Consider the following 23,373-nt stretch of genomic DNA (forward strand, 5'->3'; position numbering starts at 1 on the left):
GAACTGAGACAGAAACAGAAGCGGGATGTTTTACACAGATATCTACTGTCAGCATCTGAGCCTGGACCAGGATCCAAGTGTATTTTCACTAAGACAAACAGCACAGTAATTACTGTTATTTTATTATAGAATCACAAAGGTGTAATCTTTATGTTACAAATGCAAGCAGACAATTTCCACGCTTGATAAAAGCATCTACCATGTGCGATGAAGCCAACCACACAACACATTTGTCTTTCATTTACCTGTAAGTTTGAATGTGATGTCTTTTTTGAGGACTTTGTACAAAGTGTCCTTGAGAATCTAGAAAACTTTCTAATAGTGACAGCCATTATCTCTAAGAAAAATGAACCGAAATCAGGAAAGTCATCTTAAACATTAACAGCATATTCTTGGACCATTTTCTACAGGAAACAATCCTAAACTAACAAAGAGAATGTTCAGCTGGATTAGCAAAGGCGAACTTTTCCTGCTTTGATTTTCATGGTCCTATAATCCACACCAGATGTCAAATCCTGAAATTTAGAGTTCAGAATTTTGAACTATTGTCTCTAGTGAGATCATAAACACATTTTATGGGGCTGCTAAGTCACACATCAAAACAAAATTTTAACAAATCATCGTTTTAAAAGAGAAAACAAAACTAAGTGAACCAGACATGAACATACTTAAGAAATGTACCTTTGAACCATTTAACTTGAGGCGGAGGAATACCAGAGGTTTTACATTCCATAACTGTTGTATCTCCAAGAGCAACCAAGAGCTCACTCTGAACTACGATCAACTTTGGGGCTTCTGAAAAAAACAAACAAGCAAATGGTTAATGTCTGGCCCAATGCGACATGCACCTTGTTTATAATTACACTAAATGAACCAGTTTAACAAAATCCACTAGTGTTTACGTGCTTGTAGCTATTTCAATGTTTATAAACAGAAAGAGACTCTTCTAATGCAAGTGTACATGGATGTGTGTGATGAGAAGATCATTTATTAAGGTCAAATATATATATATTAGGCAAAAATAATTCTGATAAAAGAGTCAAAAATTTAGGATAGAAACAGAAAGGTCCTTATAAAAAAAGATATATACAGAAAGAAAAATCTGGGCGCCTGGGTGGCTCAGTTGGTTAAGCAACTGCCTTCGGCTCAGGTCATGATCCTGGAGTCCCAGGATCGAGTCCCGCATCGGGCTCCCTGCTCGGCAGGGAGTCTGCTTCTCCCTCTGACCCTCCTCCCTCTCATGCTCTCTGTCTCTCATTCTCTCTCTCTCAAATAAATAAATAAAATCTTTAAAAAAAAAAAAAAAGAAAGAAAGAAAAATCTTAGAAATCTGAACACATCTTATAGAAATAACAAGTAATATAAAGGAACAGAGAGAAGACTGATAGTAATAAAAATATCAAAAGAGCTATGATGGTAAGACTAATTTGGCTAGATTAAGACTTGAGGATAATGTAATTACAGGTTAATTTGTTGTAACATTTTCTGCATGATTTTAAGGATATTCATGGTTAACTACAGAGAGAGTTGCAGTCTAAGGCTAAAAGTTTTATCTATAAAAAGTAGAGTCTCCATTCCCTTTTTCCCTTTGATGCTAAATACAAACATTCTCTAAGTTTCTTTCCTCCCTTGCTTAATGCTTTCATTCACTCATACATACATTTTTCTCTGAACTGGGCATGTTAGGACTTTCTAATTTTAATTGAGGTAGTTTTAAACAAAGCTAAGAGTTAACTTCTCAAAGATCATGTTAATCCTCTGCTAGAAAAGCTCTGGTGATTTTATTTCATGATTCTCTAGTTTGGCTTTCAAAAATCATAAACTGGTGCAGAGCTTTCTTTTTTAACTTATCCTCCATAACGTTTCCTTTCCTATCACAAGGTACGAAGCTATGCTGGTAGTCCAAAACAGCCCCTACTCTCTCCTATCTTCCTGCTTTTGCAAAAGCCTGAAATGCCCTTTGCCCTAGTTCTTTGAATCCCACTCATTCCTCCAGACTGAGTTTAAATCCTGTCTCCTTTGAGAAATCTTTACAAATTCCCCAGTCAGAATTAATCTTCCTCTCTGCCAACCCTCACTGTAGTACTTGTCTGTCTGCTGTCTTACATTTCTTTATGTATAGCCACTCCCATTACACAAGTTCTCAAAAAGGACTTCATAACATACATTTTTTATTTTATATTCCACAATCATTAGTATTTTTAGATACTCTGGGTGATTAATAAGGTAAATAAGTGGGTCAACTATTTTGGCTTGTGAATGAAACAAAATTCATTTCACAATTCAGAATCTCTTTCCACCCCCCTTTCTGCATTCCCACTGCCTATTTCCTCTCCAATCTTCCAAACTTACTCACCATGTGCCTTCATTTCTGTCAATGAGACCATTTCTTTCCAGGCTTTCAGAGTCAATATTTATGACACTTTTGCTACCTCCCTCATATGTACACACCAACTACAATTCTCAATTTTTATTTTAGCTTTCTTCCTCTCTTCCACTTCCAGTTTCACTACCTTACCATGAATGGCAGGGTGGATCATTAGCCATTAATTATTCACAATTTACAAACACATTGAGCATGTAATGCCCTTGTCCTTTATTTGTTTAAAAAAAAAACAAATTAAAAGAAATATTCTATTATATTGGAATATATGGAGTATATTATATTAAAATAGATTACAATCCTATTTTAGAATCTATTATAATCATTATGTTATGGAATATTATAGAATGATTATCATGAAATGCATCTTCAATAAATGTTTATGTTTGGAGGTGAAAAACTAAAGATGAAAAGTGAAAATAATATGTAGATAGGATAAATGACAGAAATGTTATAAACATTTAATCATAATAGAAATATTATAACGTTTTGAATATAAGTGAAAAATATAAAATGGAAGTTGAGGTAAACTAGAAAGGATATAGAATTTACTAATATGTAAGCAAAATATTGCAAACAACAGAAAAACCATGGAAGGATAGAACTCTGTGGACCATCTGGGACTCTACCACAATCTGTAAGCCTCCTGGAGTTTTATTGACTAATGAAGCTATCTACTCCCTGAACTTTTAACTTAAATTAGTTACAGTATTTCCTTTAATCAATGTGTGAAATGAATAATAAATTATAAGACTGGGTAAAACTCATTCCTAATATTAATTTTCAGAAAAGTACTTTTAAATTGCTTGATATGATACTCATCCTATTTCCACTGCCTTTTAAACTGATTATACTTGCCAATGTATCTGAGGGTAGAAGTCTGTTTGTCCGTTCCAGCTGAATTACTTGCCAGGCAACCATAGATCCCTGCATCTTTGGGAACTGCATTTTTGATAATTAAGGTACCTTCTGAGGTCATCCTATACCTAGGGATGAAAAGAAAAATTGAAAATACCCCAATAATAGTATGAAGAAACTATAGGATCTTCCTTACAAATATCTTCAAATATCTTAGACATATTTTTGGTGCTGACTGTAGAAATTATTAATGTTGTCATTTTATAAACAGAAATGTAGTAATGGTAGTAGTAGTAGCAGTAGTAATAATAGTAATAGTAGTAGTAGTAGTAATAGTAATAGTAGTAGTAGTAGTAATAATAATAGTAATAGTAGTAGTAGTAATAATAGATCCCATGTATCCAGTACTTGCTCTGTGCCAAGGACTGCTCCAGAAATTTTACATAATATTTTAAATACTCATAACAACCCAATGAGTTAGATACTATTATCATCTCTGTTGTACGGATGAGCAAAGGGATTATGTAACTTGCCCAAAGGCAGTTAGTAAATGGAAGAAGTGGAATTTGCAACCAGGCAATCACACTCTGTGTGAATTGTTATGCTAAAAGTTCCACCAAATGCAAACCTGAGAGACGGCGATACCTCCTGTCACGCAGAAAGTCAGTGGTGAGTCTAGGAATAGAATCTGGCCCTAAGCCCTCATCCTCCTCAAAACCCAGAGCAATGGAAGTTCAATAGCTGGAAACTTCCTTGTTTGTGTTCCACATGTTCATTACACTCTTTGCGCATGAGAGGATTCACTGTCTTTTGAAGTCATCCAGCAGATAAAATACATCTCAATCTAGTACGGCAAAAGTGAATAGGAATTGCAAAGAAATGTCTGCACACATTTTAATTAGAGCTACTGTTCTGTCCTTTGCCTCTTCTCTCTCCTGTTAAATCCCAGGACCATATTTTTAATAGATTCATGAAAACTACACATTACCCCACAGAAAGTTTACTATCCTCATTTCAATTATTCAAGGTAAACCAAGTGTTATGGTGTCATGTTTGCGACGCCAAGTATTGTGAAGCTCTTAGGCCCAGCTATTAAATGCAAGATTGAAGAACATCAAACTCTGTCAATTCATCATTTATTATTTTATGGCCATTTCCTGGCCTATTTAGAAAATCTAAAGCTGTGGATTTTGGTCAAAGCTCCCTTAACCTTAGGGATTTAGTCACATTAGTTTTGTCCAACTTTTGATTGGTTTTTCATCAACACTTCACTCAGTAAAAACAAAGAACATGATACAAACCCAGTACCTGTGTGAACCCATGATAAACATATCATTAATGGTCCAGGTGATCTTTGGTTTGGGATAACCTGTTGCAGAACACCTGATGGAGACCTCATATCCTCCTGTGAATGACTGATTCTTGGGCATCACAGTGACTTTGGGTGGTTCTGCAAATAGAAAGAAACATATATAGTGAAGCGGCAACTTACCTTGATGTTAGGAGCTTTCTGCGTTAGCAGATTTGTAGGCTTCTCACCACACCATTATTTTATTTTATTTTATTTTATTTTATTTTATTTTATTTATTTTATTATTATTTTATTTTATTTTGTACTTCCAAGAATTCATTTATAAAAACAACCAAGTTGCAGTAGGGCTCGGGAGATTTCTTCCCCAAAGCTGACAGGAGTTGCAGACTCTGCTCCCCTGTTCCCTATGGCCCAGGCTGCACAAGACTGGGAGTCTTGGTCCCTCCAGAGCCCCTCTTTTCCCTGAGAGCCTGATGCATGCTGTGGCCAGGACCCAGGAGCCTGCCTCTACCCTGCAGGTTCAGGGTGGAGGGCCTTACTTCTGGCCATTTACCCTGATACCTTGCAGCTCAGACCAGCTCTGTCAGACCATCTGAGCCCCAGGCCTACTCCTACTTCCAGAACCTGGATGCATGAGAGTGGATGAGGCCCTGCCCTCAGGGCTTGGGAAGGGTCTGGCTAACTCTCCTCTGGGGGACATCAGGGGACTGGATCTGAGGCCAGTGCCAGGAGGGGCTGAATGAAAGCCAGGGGAGCTACAGGAGCAAGACACAGTGATATTTGGCAGCTGGGGCAGGGGAATGGAGGAAGAGGTTTCCTCTGTCCATTCTCTAGCCAGGTCCTGCCTCCCAGCCATCCAGCCCCACAGTCCTGCTCTGCCCCATGGCCTTGGTTACAAGACTGGCCTTGCAGTAACTCCATTCTCCTGGAGTGTCTTGGACATGTGGAAGAAGGTGGTCCTCATAGCCTGGGGACATCAGTCATTGTGAGGCCACTGGTGGGGATGGCATCCACCATCTCCACCTGGAATGTTCCTGAGAGGAAGAACTCCCTTTTGGGGTCATAGAAAGAGAAGAAGGTGGGGTACACCACAGAAATGGTGGGCACCTAGACCTGAATTGCGAGGTAAAAGCATCTTTCTTGAAAGGTAGCAGGTCCGAATTGTCCTTCTGCAAATCCTCAGGGTAGATCCACATTTTGAGGTTCTCGTTGACCATGTGCTGGCCCATGTCAGACATCACAATCACAGTTTGTCCTGGAGCACTGCCAGTTGATAAAGATGTCCCCGAGACACATGATCAGGTCTACAGGCCCCACGAAGAGAACTCCTGCTTGGTGATCCACACACAGCACTTGTAGAGGGCCTCCAAGAGGCCCATCATGTTCAGGACACTCTGGTGGTTAGAAATGATGACACAAGGATGGTTCACTTCCAGGTTCTGGTGGCCCTCTGTCTCAGCATGAAGGGCCTATATGTACTTGAAGAACTGGACAAACCAACTGACAATATTCATGTTCTCCACCATCTGAGTGTGTTACTGCAATAGGTCTTAGTGGAGAACGTGAAACAGAGCACTCAGTACAAGGTGATATTGGCTTAGAACTTGGCCATGCAGCTCAGCCGTATGAGCAGCAGCATGGTGGTCAATCACGGCAAGAGCTCCATGGCCAGGGCAGCACTGGGACCACATACCTGCAGAAGCACCCTGGTAGACCCAACTGTGCTGGCCTCAAGCCCCCTCCCTGGACTCTGGCCCAGAAAGAGCTCTTTAGATGACCTTTATCAGGGATCTAACCCAATTAGTACAGGGAAGGAACCAAAGGAATTTGATTTATTTATTTTTTTAGCATTTTATTTTTATTTATTTTTAATTTAAATTCAATTAATTACATATCATGTATTATCAGTTTCAGAGGTAGAGTTCAGTGATTCATTAGTCTTATATAACACCCAGTGCTCATTATAGCCTGTGCCCTCCTTAATGTCTATCACCCAGTTACCTCTTCCCCCCTACCCCAATCCCCTCCAGCAACCCTCAATTTATTTCCTATGATTAAGAGTCTCTTATGGTTTGTCTCTCTGATATCATCTTGTTTTATTTTTCCTTCCCTTCCCCTATGCTCCTCTGTTTTGTTTCTTAAATTCCACATGAGTGATATCATATGATAATTGTCTTTCTCTGATTGACTTATTTCGCTTAGCATCATACTCTCTAGTTCTATCCACCTCACTGCAAATGGCAAGATTTCATTTTTTGATGACTGAGTAATATTCCATTGTGTGTGTGTGTGTGTGTGTGTGTGTATCACATTTTCTTTATCCATCTACTTTATCTAAGTAATTTTCCAGTGTGTGTGTGTGTATATATATATATATGTATATACACATACATACAACATCTTCTTTATCCACCCATCTATGGACATCTGGGTTCTTTCTATAGTTTGGCTATTGTGGACATTGCTGCTATTAATGTTGGGGTGCAGGTCTTCGGATCACTACATTTGTATCTTTGGGGTAAATACCTAGTAGTGCAATTGCTAGGTCATAGGGTAGCTCTATTTTCAACTTTTTGAGGAACCTCCATACTGTTTTCCAGAGTGGCTGTACCAGCTTGCATTCCCACCAACAGTTTAGGAGGATTCCCCTTTCTCCATATCCTTGCCAACATCTGTTGTTTCTTGATGTGCTAATTTTAGCCATTCTGACTGGTGTGAGGTGGTATCTCATTGTGGTTTTGATTTGTATTTCCCTGATGCCAAGTGATATGGAGCATTTTTTCATGTGTCTGTTGGCCATTTGGATGTCTTCTTTGGAGAAATGTCTGTTCGTGTCTTCTGCCCATTTCTTGATTTGATTATTTGTTCTTTGGGTGTTGAGTTTGATAAGTTCTTTATAGATTTTGGATACTAACCCTTTATCTGATAAGACATTTGCAAATATCTTCTCCCATTCTGTCAGCTGTCTTTTGATTTTGTCGACTGTTTCCTTTGCTGTGCAAAAGCTTTTTATCTTGATGAAGTCCCGATAGTTCATTTTTGCCTTTGTTACCCTTGCCTTTGGAGACATGTCTAGCAAGAAGTTGCTGCAGCCGAGATCACAGAGGTTGCTGCCTGTGTTCTCCTCTAGGATTTTGATGGATTCCTGTCTCACATTTAGGCCTTTCAACCATTTTGAGACTATTTTTGTGTATGGTGTAAGAAGATGGTCTGGTTTCATTCTTCTGCATGTGGCTGTCCAATTTTCCCAACACCGTTTGTTGAAGAGACTGTCTTTTTCCATTGGATATTCTTTCCTGCTTTGTCAAAGACTAGTTGACCATGGAGTTGAGGGTCCATCTTGGGGTTCTCTATTCTGTTCCATTGATCTATGTATCTGTTTTTGTGCCAGTACCATACTGTCTTGATGATGACAGCTTTGTAACAGAGCTTGAAGTCTGGAATTGTGATGCCACCAACTTTGGTTTTCTTTGGATCCAAAGAAATTTTAAAGCAGGGGAAGTAACTCCTCTTTGAGAGTAAAATGAATTTGATCCTAATGTCATGTTTCTGTGCTCCACTGGTTACCAGGTAACCCCTTCCTATTTTGCTCCCACCAACTGACCACTGGCTTCTGTCTGCTAAGCTGGAACTCCGGTATAAACCTGTTTTCCAGAAAAGTCTATAGATAGGGCCTTTTGAGTCTTTCTATATAGTGAACACAGGTTTGGAGCCACAACTTGTCCTGACTGCTGCCTGCTTTGTTTGAACTACTCTTTCTTTTCTTTTCTTTTCAGTTTTTTCTTTCTTTCTTTCTTTCTTTCTTTCTTTCTTTCTTTCTTTCTTTCTTTCTTAGATTATAAATTTGTTGAGGTAAAAACAAGGTCTTTCATATTATTCTGTATTCCATTACTTCCTACAGTACTTAACATCCCTTATATTTTATACAGTGACTTGTAACAATGGACACTTAAAACTGTTGATGGAATACAGTTCATTCCTAAACTGTAACTTGGCTCTAAGAATTTTTATCCTGGCACCGCTCAAGGTCTTGCTATATTGATCATTTGTCTCAGCCCATGGATTCACAGAACTTAATGGGAAATATCAATTATTCAAAGTTCCTATTGCATGCATTCCACTTCTATGGTAAAAAAATAGACTTTTGAAAATGAAATATTAAATCAGGAAGTTATTGTCAAAAAGGATACAAAAATTCCCTGGTATAACTGGAATGTTGATATATCTGGTCTTATCAATTCCACATTTTACATCTAGATCACTACAGAGTAAGTATTAATCTTCAAAGAAAGTACTATCAAAGAAATAATTTTCTTAGTGTAAATATTCCCCACTCAAAAAGATAAATGAAAATAAATTCACTTTCACAGTGTTTGAAATAGATGTTACAAGTATTAACAAAAATAAATAAATTTAATAATGTGGTTCTTGCACAATTATGATGTTCCAGGCTCAGTGCTAACCTGTAGGGATACAATGATGAGCCAAACAGACATAGTGTCAACTTTCCATCTAACTGGGTTTTTAATATAAATGAAATCCAGAAATTCAGTTAGTTAGATCTGTATATATTTATGATATATCTTTACTATGTTAGTCTCCAAATTGTGGCTTAATTTCACTAAGAAAAATTAGTCTGAGGAATCCTGATATATTTGAAGGAGATACAAGTGGTACTGCTGGACCGGGCAGCTAAACAACTGAACAAAACTAATTAATGCCTAATTGCTAGCAGCTTAACGATCACCTCCCCTTTTTTCCTGTTTACATTGTGTTTTTCAAATTATGATTGTCTTTGAAGTTAATGTTTAAAGGGTTTTTCCTGCCTGTGGACTTGGTTGATAGTTTCATTATTCCATGGATTCTTCTTGGTGAACATAGGGCTACAGAAATGCAGGGGGTCAAGGGCAGACTGGCCATGGCCAACAGTTCAAATTGTGATTGCATCTGGAGTCCATCAATTCTGAAATGCCAGAGGACTACAAATGCTGTGGGAGTGGTGCAGATAATCTTTAGGGGATGAGGAAAAAAGGAACACTTTTTCTCTTTGGAATTTATTGAATACCCACATTTATTCAGTCCCACTTTCTGAAAATAAAATGTTTCTTATGTCTAGCTCATTTTAACCCAGGATTGCTGCAAAGATTCAGTAGTTCTTGGGATTTTTGTCTAAACATGGTGCTTTCCAATGAAGTCTGACAGAATTGGCCTGGCATCTTGCCCAGCAAGAATTCCACTGGTAGGCTCTGTAGTTTATGTACCAATGTAAAAATAAATGGCAGTTACTCTAACCAGAATGCAGAGAGCTAAGAGGTCATTTCTCAAAAAAAGCCTGGATATAGGGTGCTGCTCAGGTCATGAAATCAGTCTGTGTGCATACACACAGATGGGATGACATCATCTCACAGAAGGTGAGAAATTTACCATTGTTCTGGAAAGAGTATTTCCGCTGACAATAAGAAAATCAGAAAGGACATGAACAAATATGGAAGCAAAATTAGATTTCTGCCAAATAACAGTTGAATAAAGATGGTCAGAATGATTCGGGCTTCACTTGATTAGGTTAAATAAGGATGCAATAGACCTCACTATAATTATCTCAAGGGTTAGAATTTTTAATTTCCTAGAAAAAAGTTTTGATAAAGTGGTTTTAATGGAGCAAGAACAAGTTTAAAAACCTTAGTTCAACTCCATCAAAGTCTAGAGTCAAATTTTAGGATTTGGGGAGAAGTAATCCATTCTTAGTTGGTTTTTAATCTCATTTTACCACCACGACCCATCACCATTATTATCACCATCATCACCATTATCATCACCACCACCATCATCAACCATCATCATAATCATAAATAACAAGTTGCTTTTCATTAGCCAAAGCAATGGAAACATGGTACTCCATTAGTATTAAGGCATTAATTCATTCTTTATATTTTAATCATAACAAAAGCAAAATATGTGAGTTTTTATAATTTCTCACCAATGATTTAAAGAGTTACATATAGATTATGATACTAAAAATAAAAAATAAACGCTACTTTAAAATTTAGGTGTCTTAACACACTATGAATGGTAAGGCTGGCAAAATGAATTTTAAGTGGCCATGAAAACAGCCATTGCTCTGTCTGCAAAGACTGCAGAAGATGAAATCTTGCCTAACTCTTGCAAATCTTGCAAATGTCATCTTCATACTCACAGGCATATTTCCTGTTGGTGGTCAGCTGGGTCTGATTTGTTGCTATTATGCCTCTGGTAGGACATTCTCAAAAAGACCTAAAGGACTTTCTCTTCAAGATGATTTAATTATTATCAATAAATTAATCAGATAATGGTAATGCTTTGAATTACCTAAGCAACAATTTAAAATATTTTTCGCCACTGGTATATTTACAGTACTTGGGCAAATTTGTGTTTTCATCCTTTCTCATAACAAACATTTATTGAGTACCTAAGATTTTCAGATACTTTATAACCACAAAGAACTCAAAGAATGTTGTATACAAAACCAAATTATGTACAATTAGGGACTAAATCTCTTTCTGGTAGTTAGTTCTTAAAATAGGAAGGTAGGTAAAATTATTGAGTGTCTGATATATGCTAGGTATTTAACTCTAGACCTATCATTTCTTTCCCACAAAAAACTCTATGAAATGTCACTGCCATTTTACAGAGAAAGCACTTAATAAGCCTTAAAATAGTTAAATAATCGATGATGTCTGGTCTATACCTTAATAGGGATGATAACTCACAGGATTTTTGCAGATTAGCTATATATGTATTATCTAGGCATTTACAAATGAAACTTGATCACAATTCTCATACTTGCATATTTAGATTACACATTCTACTAATAAATAATACTAAATATATCTTATTTGATTCTTCTGAAATTTGAGATGTTTCTAGATACTCAAAATTTATCAGAAATTTCAATAAAAATAGATAAATTTAATTTTTCCACATTTGACTGATTAAAAAAAAAAACCATGCTAATACCTATGTCACCTGGCACTTGTTAAAAAGTAGTTGTGATGATGTAATGAGCATATGGTTATGATAATATCAATTTCATACTTAGTGAAGTAATTCTGGTCATTAGGGACTTAACTTCATCAATCATCTTGAAAAATATTTCCTTTTTTACTGCAATACTCTCCCTGGTGACGTGAACTAATTAGTGACAGACATCCACCCTTTCCTGACACCACAGAAAACAAATTAATACTTCTTATGTTCATACAGACATAACATGGCAAAGAAAAGGAAACCTTGTCTGGCCCTTTGATTTCCATGTGGCAGCATGAAATTGCAGAGAAAATCTCAGTTATACATGGAATATGCTAAAATATTTAACCAGGACATTCATATTCATCTTCAGCTTTAAAAGTCCTCCTCATAAAGGAGCAGCTAATAAAATCAATAGATTTGTGTCTTGTCCCCAGATAAACAGGAAGATAGTATGTTTTAAACAAAACTTTAAACTCATACTGTATAATAAATATCACCCCACTTATCCTAACCTCTACTCCTAAGCCTGGCTAGTACAAGAATTTGGAAATTTATCAGCCACTGTCAACTTAAAATTGATATATTGCTTTAGCCTGTTTCAAAAAATTTTGCCAAACTCACCCATGATATAATCTTTAAATAGGGTTAACTAAACAATACTTAAAAAAACCCTATAAATTTTTCATAAGATAATTCTCAGACTGTTATAAAACATGGTTTTAAATGTAAGCAGTAATATGCTGGCAGGTGCTACAACTGGAAAAGAAAGTATTTATATAATGAAATCTAAAATTGTTGGGGCATCTGGGTGGCTCAGTTGGTTAAGCATCCAACTCTTGATCTCGGCTCAGGTCAGGATCTCAGGGTCCTGGGATCAAGCCCCACGTCCAGCTCAACGCGGAGCATGGAGCCTGCTTAAGATTCTCTCTCTTCCTCTCCTTTTGCCCCTCTCTTGCCCTGTTCACTTTTGCTCTCTCTCTCTCTCTCTCTCAAAAATAAATAAATAAAATTGTTGATGTGACCCAAATAAGCCACTGAAGTTAATACGGAAACATGAAACATAAGGTTAGTGACCCAAATCTTCCCTGTAGTGTTATTATTACTTTGAGGTCCATTTAGCAATTAAGGAACAAACACCTATTGGGTGCAATTGTGTTTTTCCCTTTGTGCAAGGCACTATGGATAAAAAGGGGGAGTCAAGAAGTACCTCAGTAATAATACTGGGGAAAAACTAGACACATGGAGTTGATGGTGATTAAGTGCAAAACTGCGTGGCATAAAAAAAAAAAAAAAAGTTCTACAGAAACCAGAACAAAGAGACCAACCAATATTCAGAAAGGTGATTTAGTCTATGCCTAGATCACCCTGAACATACCTGATCTCATCTGATCTCGGAAGCTAAGTAGGCTCAGGCCTCATTAGTACTTGGATGGGAGAAAGAAGGTGGTTTATGAGAGGAAATTCACATCACAGGTAGGATTTAGATAGGAAACATCAAAGTCAAAACAGCTCTGTGAGCTAGGTCATAGAACCAGAATGAGAATGATATAATTTGAAAGTAGTTGGGATGCCTCTGTGACTCAAGCAATGGGAAGTGGAATCGGGCGAACCATGGAAATAGGGAAGTAATGGAGCAGAGGCTTGAGCCAAAGCAGTAGAAAACAGGAATCCACTGAAAGTATAATAGATGTGGAGCCTGGCAGAGGAAACAGTCAGTGGCCACCAGAAAATCAGTTCTGGAGACTGAAGATGAGACAAGAGTAGTACCTACCCATCCTTTTGAGAAATTCAATACCAAGAAAATTCAAAACTCATACACAGACTCTAAAAATTATCTGCCTGATACTGCTCTGACATATAAAATCTGGCAGCATCAGTAATATTTTATGGCAGGAAATAATAAATCTGAAAGTTCCTCTACTTTCAATTCATAATTAGAGATGAATCCTTAATAACAAGTTCAAATATTTAGTTACCCAGATTAAAGAAATAAGAATAAAGGAAAAGACATATGAATATCTGATTCCCTTAAATAGTATCCATATATTGAAAGGAAACATTTCTTTTGCACCCTACAGTGTTTTATGAGGGATAAAGGCTGAAGATAAAGTGTTAAAAGTATTATGGAGGAGTCAGTTTGTGGAGGGCTGATGTTTGTAAATTTTATCCTGGGGTAATTAGGAAACAACACAAAGGTTCTGAATGCATGGACATTTAAAGCAATATTTAGGGAAAGTTTGCTTGGTTATACTATGGGTTAAAGTGAGGGAACAAAACTGAAAGGAAGGAAGTCCACAAAATGAGGATTTTAATAGTTTAAGCATGTGACATTTGAGATGGGTGAGGGTGTTACCATTGGAAATAAGAGAGGGAGCGATTTAAGAAACAGGGAAGACTGAACTAACCATAGGGAAAGTGGGAGGTACATAGGCCTAAACATATCACTATACCTAGGATAATTCCATCTGAACTCTAAATTTCACATTAGCTCATTCACACTGATCCCAATCAGCATTCCCAAGCATCCACTGATTCTAGCATCCTCCCATAGAAAATGTGTCTCAATATGTCCATAAATAAAAAGGGCATTTGAAATTCAATTTTAAAAACGGGTACACTGTGTTTGTGTGGTCTGGGGGAAGGAGCGCAAAGAGTGAAAGAGAGAAAGAGGTCAGGCATGATTCCTTAAAATAGATCCCAAGTACCATGACTCCTGGTCTAGTGCTTTCACTACCCCAGAAAGCAATTAGATTAACAGACGCAGGCAAGAAAGCACTTTTAGCTCGGTAACTTTCAGTGTCCAAAAGAAATAGGGTTAAAAAGTTTTAGAAGCTTTTCTTAGCCTCCCCCAAAAGGGTATGTGTCCAAAAGTTACCTGGTGGAGCAACCAATTGCCAATTGTTGTTTAAAAAGGCATTGAATTACATTTTGGGAAAAAAAAAGTATTTCAGGGCTGTCAATTGATCCCTGTGATGGAAGATTCCCAAGCTTCTAAATGTTCCTAGTGATAATTTCGTGTAACGAGGAACTAAGACCCTGATGAGAAGATATTCCAGTAAGGAGTTTTTAGTATTAAGTTTCTTTTTTTTACTTCAGTTCTTACAATAAAATCTAAGTAAATATCCTTGTTTTGGGGATAGTTAAAAACCTACATTCAGCCCAACCACTTAATTGATTCATATTTTTGAAAACATAATAGAACAGGTTTACAACTGTTCCCAATACTTTTTTTTGTCATTGTGGATAATATATTGAATGATCTGACATCAAGCAATGCTACATGAGAAACTGGGAAATAATTAGTCTTTAATTACCAAACCTAATTTCTATTGAATTGTACAGACTGTAAAACATATTTTACAGGATCTCCGACTCTTCTAAATATCTGTGTTTCCTGTAGAAAAAGCTAATTCAAAAAGTTACATAATGACTATCATTGAGCCTGCTGAGAATTGTAATTAGTAGCCATGTCCTATCCCAAAAGATGTGTACCTAGTGATTTAGCTCAATCAGTGTATTTAAAACATACTGACATTGTTTGAAAATGCATTACTTCCGTTTCCGATTAGGGAGGTGACCCCAGCTAGTTCCGGTGGTAACCAACTGTTAAACATGAGGCTTGCACAAAGAGATTAACAGAATTTCACTAAGAATGATTTACAATAGACAGATGTGTTTGCTCATTTAACTTTTCCTTAATTTTCAATGAGTGGAAATGTTAACGGAATACATTTTAACATTTTTAAAGCTTTTCCAGGCCTACTAGAAAGCTCACATAAAAATGGCCAGGGATTCCTTCCAAAGAGCAAAGGATGAAAACTAAAAGTCAACCAATCAACCAAACAAAAACAACAAAAACAGAGATCAACTGCCTGGAGAAAGAGGCACAGACCACTGAAATCCCAAAGATTTGGAATCAAATGCATATTTCCAAATGATATCTCATCAGTGGAAATATGAAGAAATGGCTACAACTTTTCCAAAGCAGAATTATTACTGAATGGCAATAATCCCAATGAATTATGACAGTGGTTAATCTACATGGCATCAGCAATAAGTTTCCTAAGACTTCTGCTCTTGATATTTCTGCTTTTCTTTTTTCTCTGGAAAAGACTAGAGTTGTGCTGTCCAATAGGGTAGCCACGAGCCATATGTCTATTTATTTTTATTTTTACTTTTTTTTTTTTTAGAGAGGGAGGGGGAGGGGCAGAGAGCAAGGGAGAGAGAGAATCTGAAGCAGGCTCCACATGACCCTGAGATCATGATCTAAGCCAAAATGAAGAGTTGGACACTTAACCGACTGAGCCACCCAGGCACCCCTCCACATGTCTATTTAAATTGCCTAAAACTAGATCAAATTTCAGAACAAGTTCCTTTAGGAGCATTAGCCATATTTCAAGCGCTCAAGTGCCACATGGAACCGCACTGATATACAACACTTCTATCATTGTAGAAATTTCTACTAGACAGTGCTGGACTAGACAGAAGGTCTGTTAAATCTGAGAGGTCATTTATTCATTGATTTACCAGTAGGTGGTGCATTGGCAATAAAACACACAGGCAAGGACTAAATTTTGAGAGTTATATGCTGGATCTGTAAAAAATCCCACACCTACAAACCAATATGCTTAGGAAATTCAGTTAATAAAAGAACTGCAATAATGTCAGAGATAGACAATGATAAATTTAGGTTAAATTCTATTTTAGCGAGAAAATACTACTGGCAAATATGCATGAAGATTTCCTAAAAATTTATAATTTTTATTTTCCCAATATAAGATGTAAGAATATGTAGCAAATGTTTGCTGCCTTGATATCCATTTGAAGTAATTCCTAGTATAAAATTATTTATACATTAACATTGTTTCCATACAATATTTATTTTTTCTTTCCATAACAATAACAAAAATTCATGAATTCAGGAGCTTCTTTGGGTGATTAGCCAAAACAGATTAAGACAGTAAATAAGATTGATAAGAATGACAGAATTTTAAAAATCTTATTCTTTCTTACTTAGAAAATCTTCAATTAAATGATGACTAGCATTATCTTTACTGGGCTCTTTATAACAATTTTCCAAAATCACAGAATTTCCAAATAAGAGAGGAAGGCCATTCTTATTTGACTTGGGGGGAAAAAAGGCACCATCTCCTGTGTGAAACCCTCCTCAACATCTGCTCATCACTGACACAGAATTAAAAGCTCCTGGGTATAGTACCCTGGTGAAGTTCTTACCACTCTGTGTTATAAATATTTATTCATTTAATCTACTTATTTCCTTTCTGATATTATAAACTTATTGAGGGAAGGATGCTGTTTTATCCTCATTCATATCCTCAGCAAGGAGCACAATATCTGACACTTAAAGTTTAGGCGAATACGTGAATGAATGAATAAAAGTATAAACAAATGAACAAACAAGATACCAGCCCGGACCCTTGGTAGACCTGTTTAGTCAAGGCATTTCATGTGTTACAGTATTTGTTTCATTATTATGGGGAAAAGTATACCTGTGGCTAAGTAGTATTACATAGATAGTGCTGTAGGATGCAGCATAAATGAAGATTCCAGCATCATAGTGATTATCCATCAGTTCTGCACTCTCAACCAAATGCTCCTAAGCTAAACCTTTCTGCAGATGAAGCAGTAAGGACTAAGAGCTAATTCAACTTTTATTCATAATAGTCAAATATCATAGCCCTTCCCTCACACCTAAAAAGTAGCAAGTTACTACGTTTTCCTTGTATTAAAAATCTAATCTGTAGAAACAGAACTTATTTTTTAATTGGATAATTAACTTATAAAATAATAACTCAAACATTAATCAACGTTCAGGGGAATTTAAATAATTCCGGGGCTCCCTGCTCCGTGAGAAGCCTACTCCTTCTCCCACTCCCCCTGGTTGTATTCCCTCTCTCACTGTGTCTCTCTCTGTTAAATAAATAAATAAAATCTTTAAAAAAAATAAATCAAATAATTTCTTAGTATGTGCTATTACATAAGTATTTTTCAGACTTGGCCAAAGTTGCCCTGCCTAAATACTCTATTTGTCATTCAAACTTTCCACAGACAGGCATGCATGCAATACTATGTGCTAAATATTGTGTCAGGCAATAAACAAACAAAACTGAAGAAAGTTGGGTCTTGCCTTCATGGAACTTATTATCTAGTCATCTCATATTTTCTCTGTGTGCTTGTTTTGGAGCCTATTTATTGTTCTCTCTCTCCTCTAGACTACTCCTTAGCAGCTACTCTACCAGAACTTAGGTCAAAGGATTCACCAAACTGTTGTGATCTACCTGGTCTACTCTATAAAGCACCAGAGAAGGAAGGAGTAAGGGAGGGGTAGGGAATTAAAATCGAGCAGTGATTTCTCTAAATCATCGTTAGACACAATGCTGAGATTTCCAGAGATTTTTAGCCCATGTCACAGAAACCTACAGACATTTGTAACTTTCCTATTAAAAAAAAAATCAGTACTCTCACTTTTCTATCCATACCAAGAACGCTTTATTTAATCTTTTTACACTTGTACCTGAAGCCTGCTAATAGCAAGCATAGGCATTTCTGAATACAATGCAGAACAATGGAAAGACACAGATCTGGGCTGTGTCTCTTGCTGGCTTTGTAACCTAGAACAAGCCAGTAGGGGTCACATAACCCCATCATAAGTCAAGGAAGATCTATATATTTTATTGAGTAGAATTGGATTGTGTTACAACAGAAGTTGGCCCCTAACCACGGAGTCATTAGAATACATTCATCAGATAAAGTAAGTAAACATGAAACTTTTCATAAAATTTACAGTCACCATAGGAAGAACTAGGAAAGCAAATATTTCTATGGAAAACTGCACATTCCTTGGATACCACTGCAGTGAATACTTGAGGCAAAACTTCACTAGATTATTTTTCATCAAATCTAAAGGCCTCCAACTCACTCCTTATTAGATCCCTTGTACAGAAGGCAGTATTTTATTTATTTATTTTTAAAGATTTTATTTATTTATTTGACAGAGAGAGACACAGCGAGAGAGGGAACACAAGCAGGGGGAGTGGGAGAGGGAGAAGCAGGCCTCCCACCGAGCAGGGAGCCCGATGCGGGGCTTGATCCCAGGACCCTGGGATCACGACCTGAGCTGAAGGCAGATGCTTAACCGACTGAGCCACCCAGGTGCCCTAGAAGGCAGTATTTTAACAAAGCATTTTGTTCATTTGTGCTGATTCATACTGGGACATCAAACAACCAAGGCAATGAATACAATTAACTTTTGACAGCAAGTAATGATTTGGGGGTTTTCATTTTAAGTATATGGTTTCATCTCATCTAAATGAAATACACAAAGATGGCACCAGTATTTAAAACAGACACATACAGAACTATATTACAGAATAAGCTGTTTTAAATCCTTTCTGAAGCATATACATGTCTCAGGTCAACTTTCAAAAACAAAAAGCTTGACTAGCAAGACTCCAATGTATCAAAATGTCTAGGAAAAGAGATGAGCTAATAAAAAGCAGTTTTCATTATTCCCACATAGATATAGACTTCTATAAATCACAATTTATTTCTGTGAAAATCTTGCAAAGGGAAAAACTGAAAGATTATCATGACTCTTTTACTGGACTATTCAGTATAGGAAACCTAATGTAATTATTAACTGAAATTCTGCATTTATTCTTTTTGCTTGACCTCACTTTGCTTCAGAAAGGATTATTTTATTTTATTTTTGAGAGAGAGAGAGAGAGCATGCGTGTGCATGCACAAGGTGGGGGGGGGGGCAGCAGACAGAGAGGGAGAGAGACAGGCTCCACACCCAGCCCCAAGCCTGACATGGGGCTTGATCTCACGATCCTGAGATCATGACCTGAGCTGAAATCGAGTCAGATGCTTAACCCACTGAGCCACCCAGGTGCCCCTGCTTCAGAAAGGATTTAAAACAGCTTATTCTGTAATATAGTTCTATAAAATTCCAGACCCTTAAGCTTTCACATATGAATTTTCATATTGACAGAAGTCTTAACATGACACTTTGAGAGGCATTGTTTCTTAATTTATTTTAATGATTCTTTATTTTTACACTCTCATTAACTTTCTTAATTATATCTTAATATTTTAAATATAAAAGTGATAAAGAAAATTTATGGAAAATTTAGCAAAGAAAGAAAATACATTACCCATACATAATTCAAATCCCCAATAAAAGTAATGTGAGTACTCTCAAAAATTTTTAAATCCTATTTACACAAAGTTTTAAAATAATGTATTCCTATTAAACACCTTTTTTTAAGTACAGAAAAACAGAAGTAAGTAAGTCATTTATAATTCCATTGCATCCAAACAAGCAGTGGTCAATCTCATATTCACATTTTTGTCTATATCAATCTAATTGGGTTTTTCCCCCCTTCCTGGCTTAATTGTGGGTGGCTTCAGTTTGTTTGTTTATATGTTTGACTAGCTGGACTTCTGAGTCTTGTAAACCCCACTTGAGGGAATCCCCTTTCCGAAGAATTTCCTGTGTCTAATTATACCATTATCTCCACAGTGAGGAATTCTCATAATGAAAGAAGCGCATCAACCCGTTCACATTCTCTCATGCTCATTATGTGACTGATTCAAACAGCCATAGTTTCTAGGATCAGTGTTTCTTCTCAAAGCTCTTCTGGTAAATTGATAATGAGTCTAATGTCACTAAGGGAAATGAGAATGATGGAAAAGGGCCAGTAGGACATTTGCTACTGCTGTGCTCAAAATTTCATGATACTGCCAAAATTGAAGTCTTTTAAGTGCCCATGGTCTAAGCAAGAGTTAAAGTCCCACTGGGAGCACTGGAATGGCTGATTCTAGGATGGGGAAAGGAATTATCTGATTTCATCTGCCTTTCTGCTTCCCACTAAGATAATAGAGAATTTCTTCCTAAATTAGAGGACACATTCAGACCCTAAGAACCAAAATATGACAAATATTCATTGCAATTATGTTCTAGCCTTTAACATATCTGAGAAGTCTGACACCAGTCTGATTTTATCCCTCAGCTTACAACATATTGGTTTAGTCTGAACATATGCTCGTGGAGTTTTTTCTCTTATACTAATAATTTGAAATTGCAGCCAGGATGTGTCTAGATGAAGTTCTCTCTTCATTGACCTTGCTTGATTTGCTCACCCAGGACTATTTTTGTTTTCCTCCCTAGGATAATTTTCTTCAACTGTATCTTTTTCTATTTCTTTTGTTTCACTTGTCTTTGTTATATACGTATATATGCCATATACCTAGAAATCTTGAAGTTCCAAGTTCCTGTCTCTGGTTTTTATTTCTGCTTAAAAAAAAACAAAACAAAACATATTATTCACTCTTAATTCTTTTCCTCAACGTTCTGAAAGAACTTCTCAAATTCATGCACCACATCCCTGATTTTATTTTTATGTAATATAAATTCTGCTTTTTAGTGCCGCTAATTCAAATTTGCATTATATTATTCCATTTTAACAACAAATCCTTTCTTATTCCATCACACCTGTAGTTGTCCTATCACCTCAGCCAGTTCCTCCTTTATCAATATCTACTCCTGCTCAAAGGAGGATAGGTCTTTTAGAAAGACATTGGTGACACTAAACATTTTTTTCATCTTTAGAATAAACTGCCTTCAGAAGCATCCATTTCTTCTAAGGCTATCCCCCCTTATTTTGTTCCCCAGTATCTTTTTCTTAGGCCCAATGCTTTATTTTTTTTTTCCTGTTGTTTTGTTTTGTTTTGATAATTTTCTGTTTATTCATCCTCAAATTAGGTGACATCAAATCCAGACCCAGTGTCTATCAACAAAGTGTTTGGATAGACATAGCTTGATTATTTGGCTACTTCTGTTCTAGTTGAACTGCCTTTGCAGCTCTGCAGCTGAGTTAGTCTGATATGCATAGGTCCTTGCACAATTCTCATCTATTATGCTCTTTGGGCTGAGATTGGGATGCTCCCCTCTGCTACCAGCTCTCTCTAAAATCCCTAATTGACACCCCTATCAATGTTTCTCATGTTTCCAAATATTTTCATTTGGAGAGAAACATATATCCAAGTTACAATTCTCTACGTGGGCCCCAGCTTGCCTGTCTACTTTTTTTCTCTCTCTCTCTGTATTTACATTTTATTTTATTTTAATTATTTTGTTCAATTAGCCTGTCTACTTCTTGTCCTACATTTTTCTTACTGGATGGTTATCGCTATTAATATGTGTGAGGAGACAGGATTATGGCTGTAATATTTTCTTTTTGGAGCAAAGTATGAAACAGAAGGAAAAAGATACATCCTCCCAGCTTTCATGTGAACATAAAAAGGATGGACCATTGGTTGAGATTTTCATTCCACTGACCTTAAAATATGAACATTACATACGCATATTTACATTATATATACATATGTATATAAATAAAAATCTTTATATGTAATAGCTATAAAATTCCTCCCAGAATTTTTGCTACTATCCATTGCCACCGGGTTTTGGTATTCTTCAGTTTTGTCTTTTTGAGGTCTTTATTGTTATTTTACTGTTAGATGAGGAGAGGCTGCAGCAGCTACAGATATGCTATTTAAAACCAAAAAATTCTTGCTAATTATATATTTTAAAACTACTACCCAAACTTTGTAAAGTATGTATGTGTAACTCTTAAGATTATTCCCGATAGCAGCAGTTTCTGAACAGACATGTGGAGGTAAAGAAATGTAAATGAGGCTATGAATTAAGCTATTGATTCCCATATAAGCAGAAAATTATTTGTAAAGTATGTATTCAAAGCAAGTAACTATTATACCTTTACGTTTTCTGAAACTGTTTTCTATTTCTGCTTTTAAAAACATTTTACTGCATATAAATGAAATTAATTTATAATTTTAGATCCAATGTCAGTAGTTGACAAGCATCTTTTATTCTTATAAATAAATTATAACCCTGGGTACAATAGTTTATTTCATCAAATATCCATAGCTTTGCAATAGTACATTCAATAGTAAAATAATGCATTCAGATGGCTACAATTAGCTAGAGTTCTCATTTCTTATTAAACAAGTGTCATTAACACTAGTCTATAGTTTTGTTAGATTTTTAAAATATCTTTTTTCATCACATTTCATCCCTCAAATCAAGACCAACTAGACAGGCCATAAAATAACAACTCTAAACAGATTTATACCACTTGAGATGATACATACTAGCCAGTAATCAGGTAATATTGTATGTCTTTTGTATTTATGTTTTGTGTATTATAAAATACCTTACCTCAGCACTTATTTAAATCATTGGCTAATAATGACTCTATTTTGCCAGAAAGAAAAGAGTCAAGGGCTTCTTTTAAAGATATACCTTTCTAAATCATAGGGTTCATTCTGTAGAATAGATTCAAATGCTATTTCAGAAAATGTTATCCATGATAAAAAAGATGTGGTATATATATATACAATGGAATATTATGCAGCCATCAAAAGGAATGAGATCTTGCCATTTGCAATGACGTGGATAGAACTGGAGAGTATAATGCTGAGCGAAATAAGTCAATCAGAGAAAGACATGTATCATATGACCTCACTGATATGAGGAATTCTTAATCTCAGGAAACAAACTGAGCGTTGCTGGAGTGGTGGAGGGTGGGAGGGATGGGGTGGCTGGGTGATAGACATTGGGGTGGGTATGTGCTATGGTGAGCGCTGTGATTTGTGTAAGACTGTTGAATCACAGACCTGTACCTCTGAAACAAATAATACATTATATGTTAAAAAAAAAAAAAAAGAAGAAGATAGCAGGAGGGGAAGAATGAAGGGGGGGAAATCG

General features: G+C 36.4%; 1 protein-coding gene across 1 annotated transcript in view; it reads right to left on the minus strand.

Annotated features, from left to right (window-relative positions):
• Nucleotides 1-23,373, minus strand: part of HMCN1 (hemicentin 1) — a 478,487-nt gene that overhangs the window by 238,031 nt on the left and 217,083 nt on the right. The window contains exons 12-14 of the mRNA XM_078078047.1: nt 4,550-4,691; nt 3,242-3,369; nt 682-795 (exon numbers count right to left, since the gene is read on the minus strand). Of these exons, the coding sequence (XP_077934173.1) occupies nt 682-795; nt 3,242-3,369; nt 4,550-4,691 (384 nt within the window). The remainder of the gene's footprint in view (nt 1-681; nt 796-3,241; nt 3,370-4,549; nt 4,692-23,373) is intronic.

This window comes from Halichoerus grypus, chromosome 7 (genome assembly GCF_964656455.1).
Source record: "Halichoerus grypus chromosome 7, mHalGry1.hap1.1, whole genome shotgun sequence".
NCBI classification, from domain to species: domain Eukaryota; kingdom Metazoa; phylum Chordata; class Mammalia; order Carnivora; family Phocidae; genus Halichoerus; species Halichoerus grypus.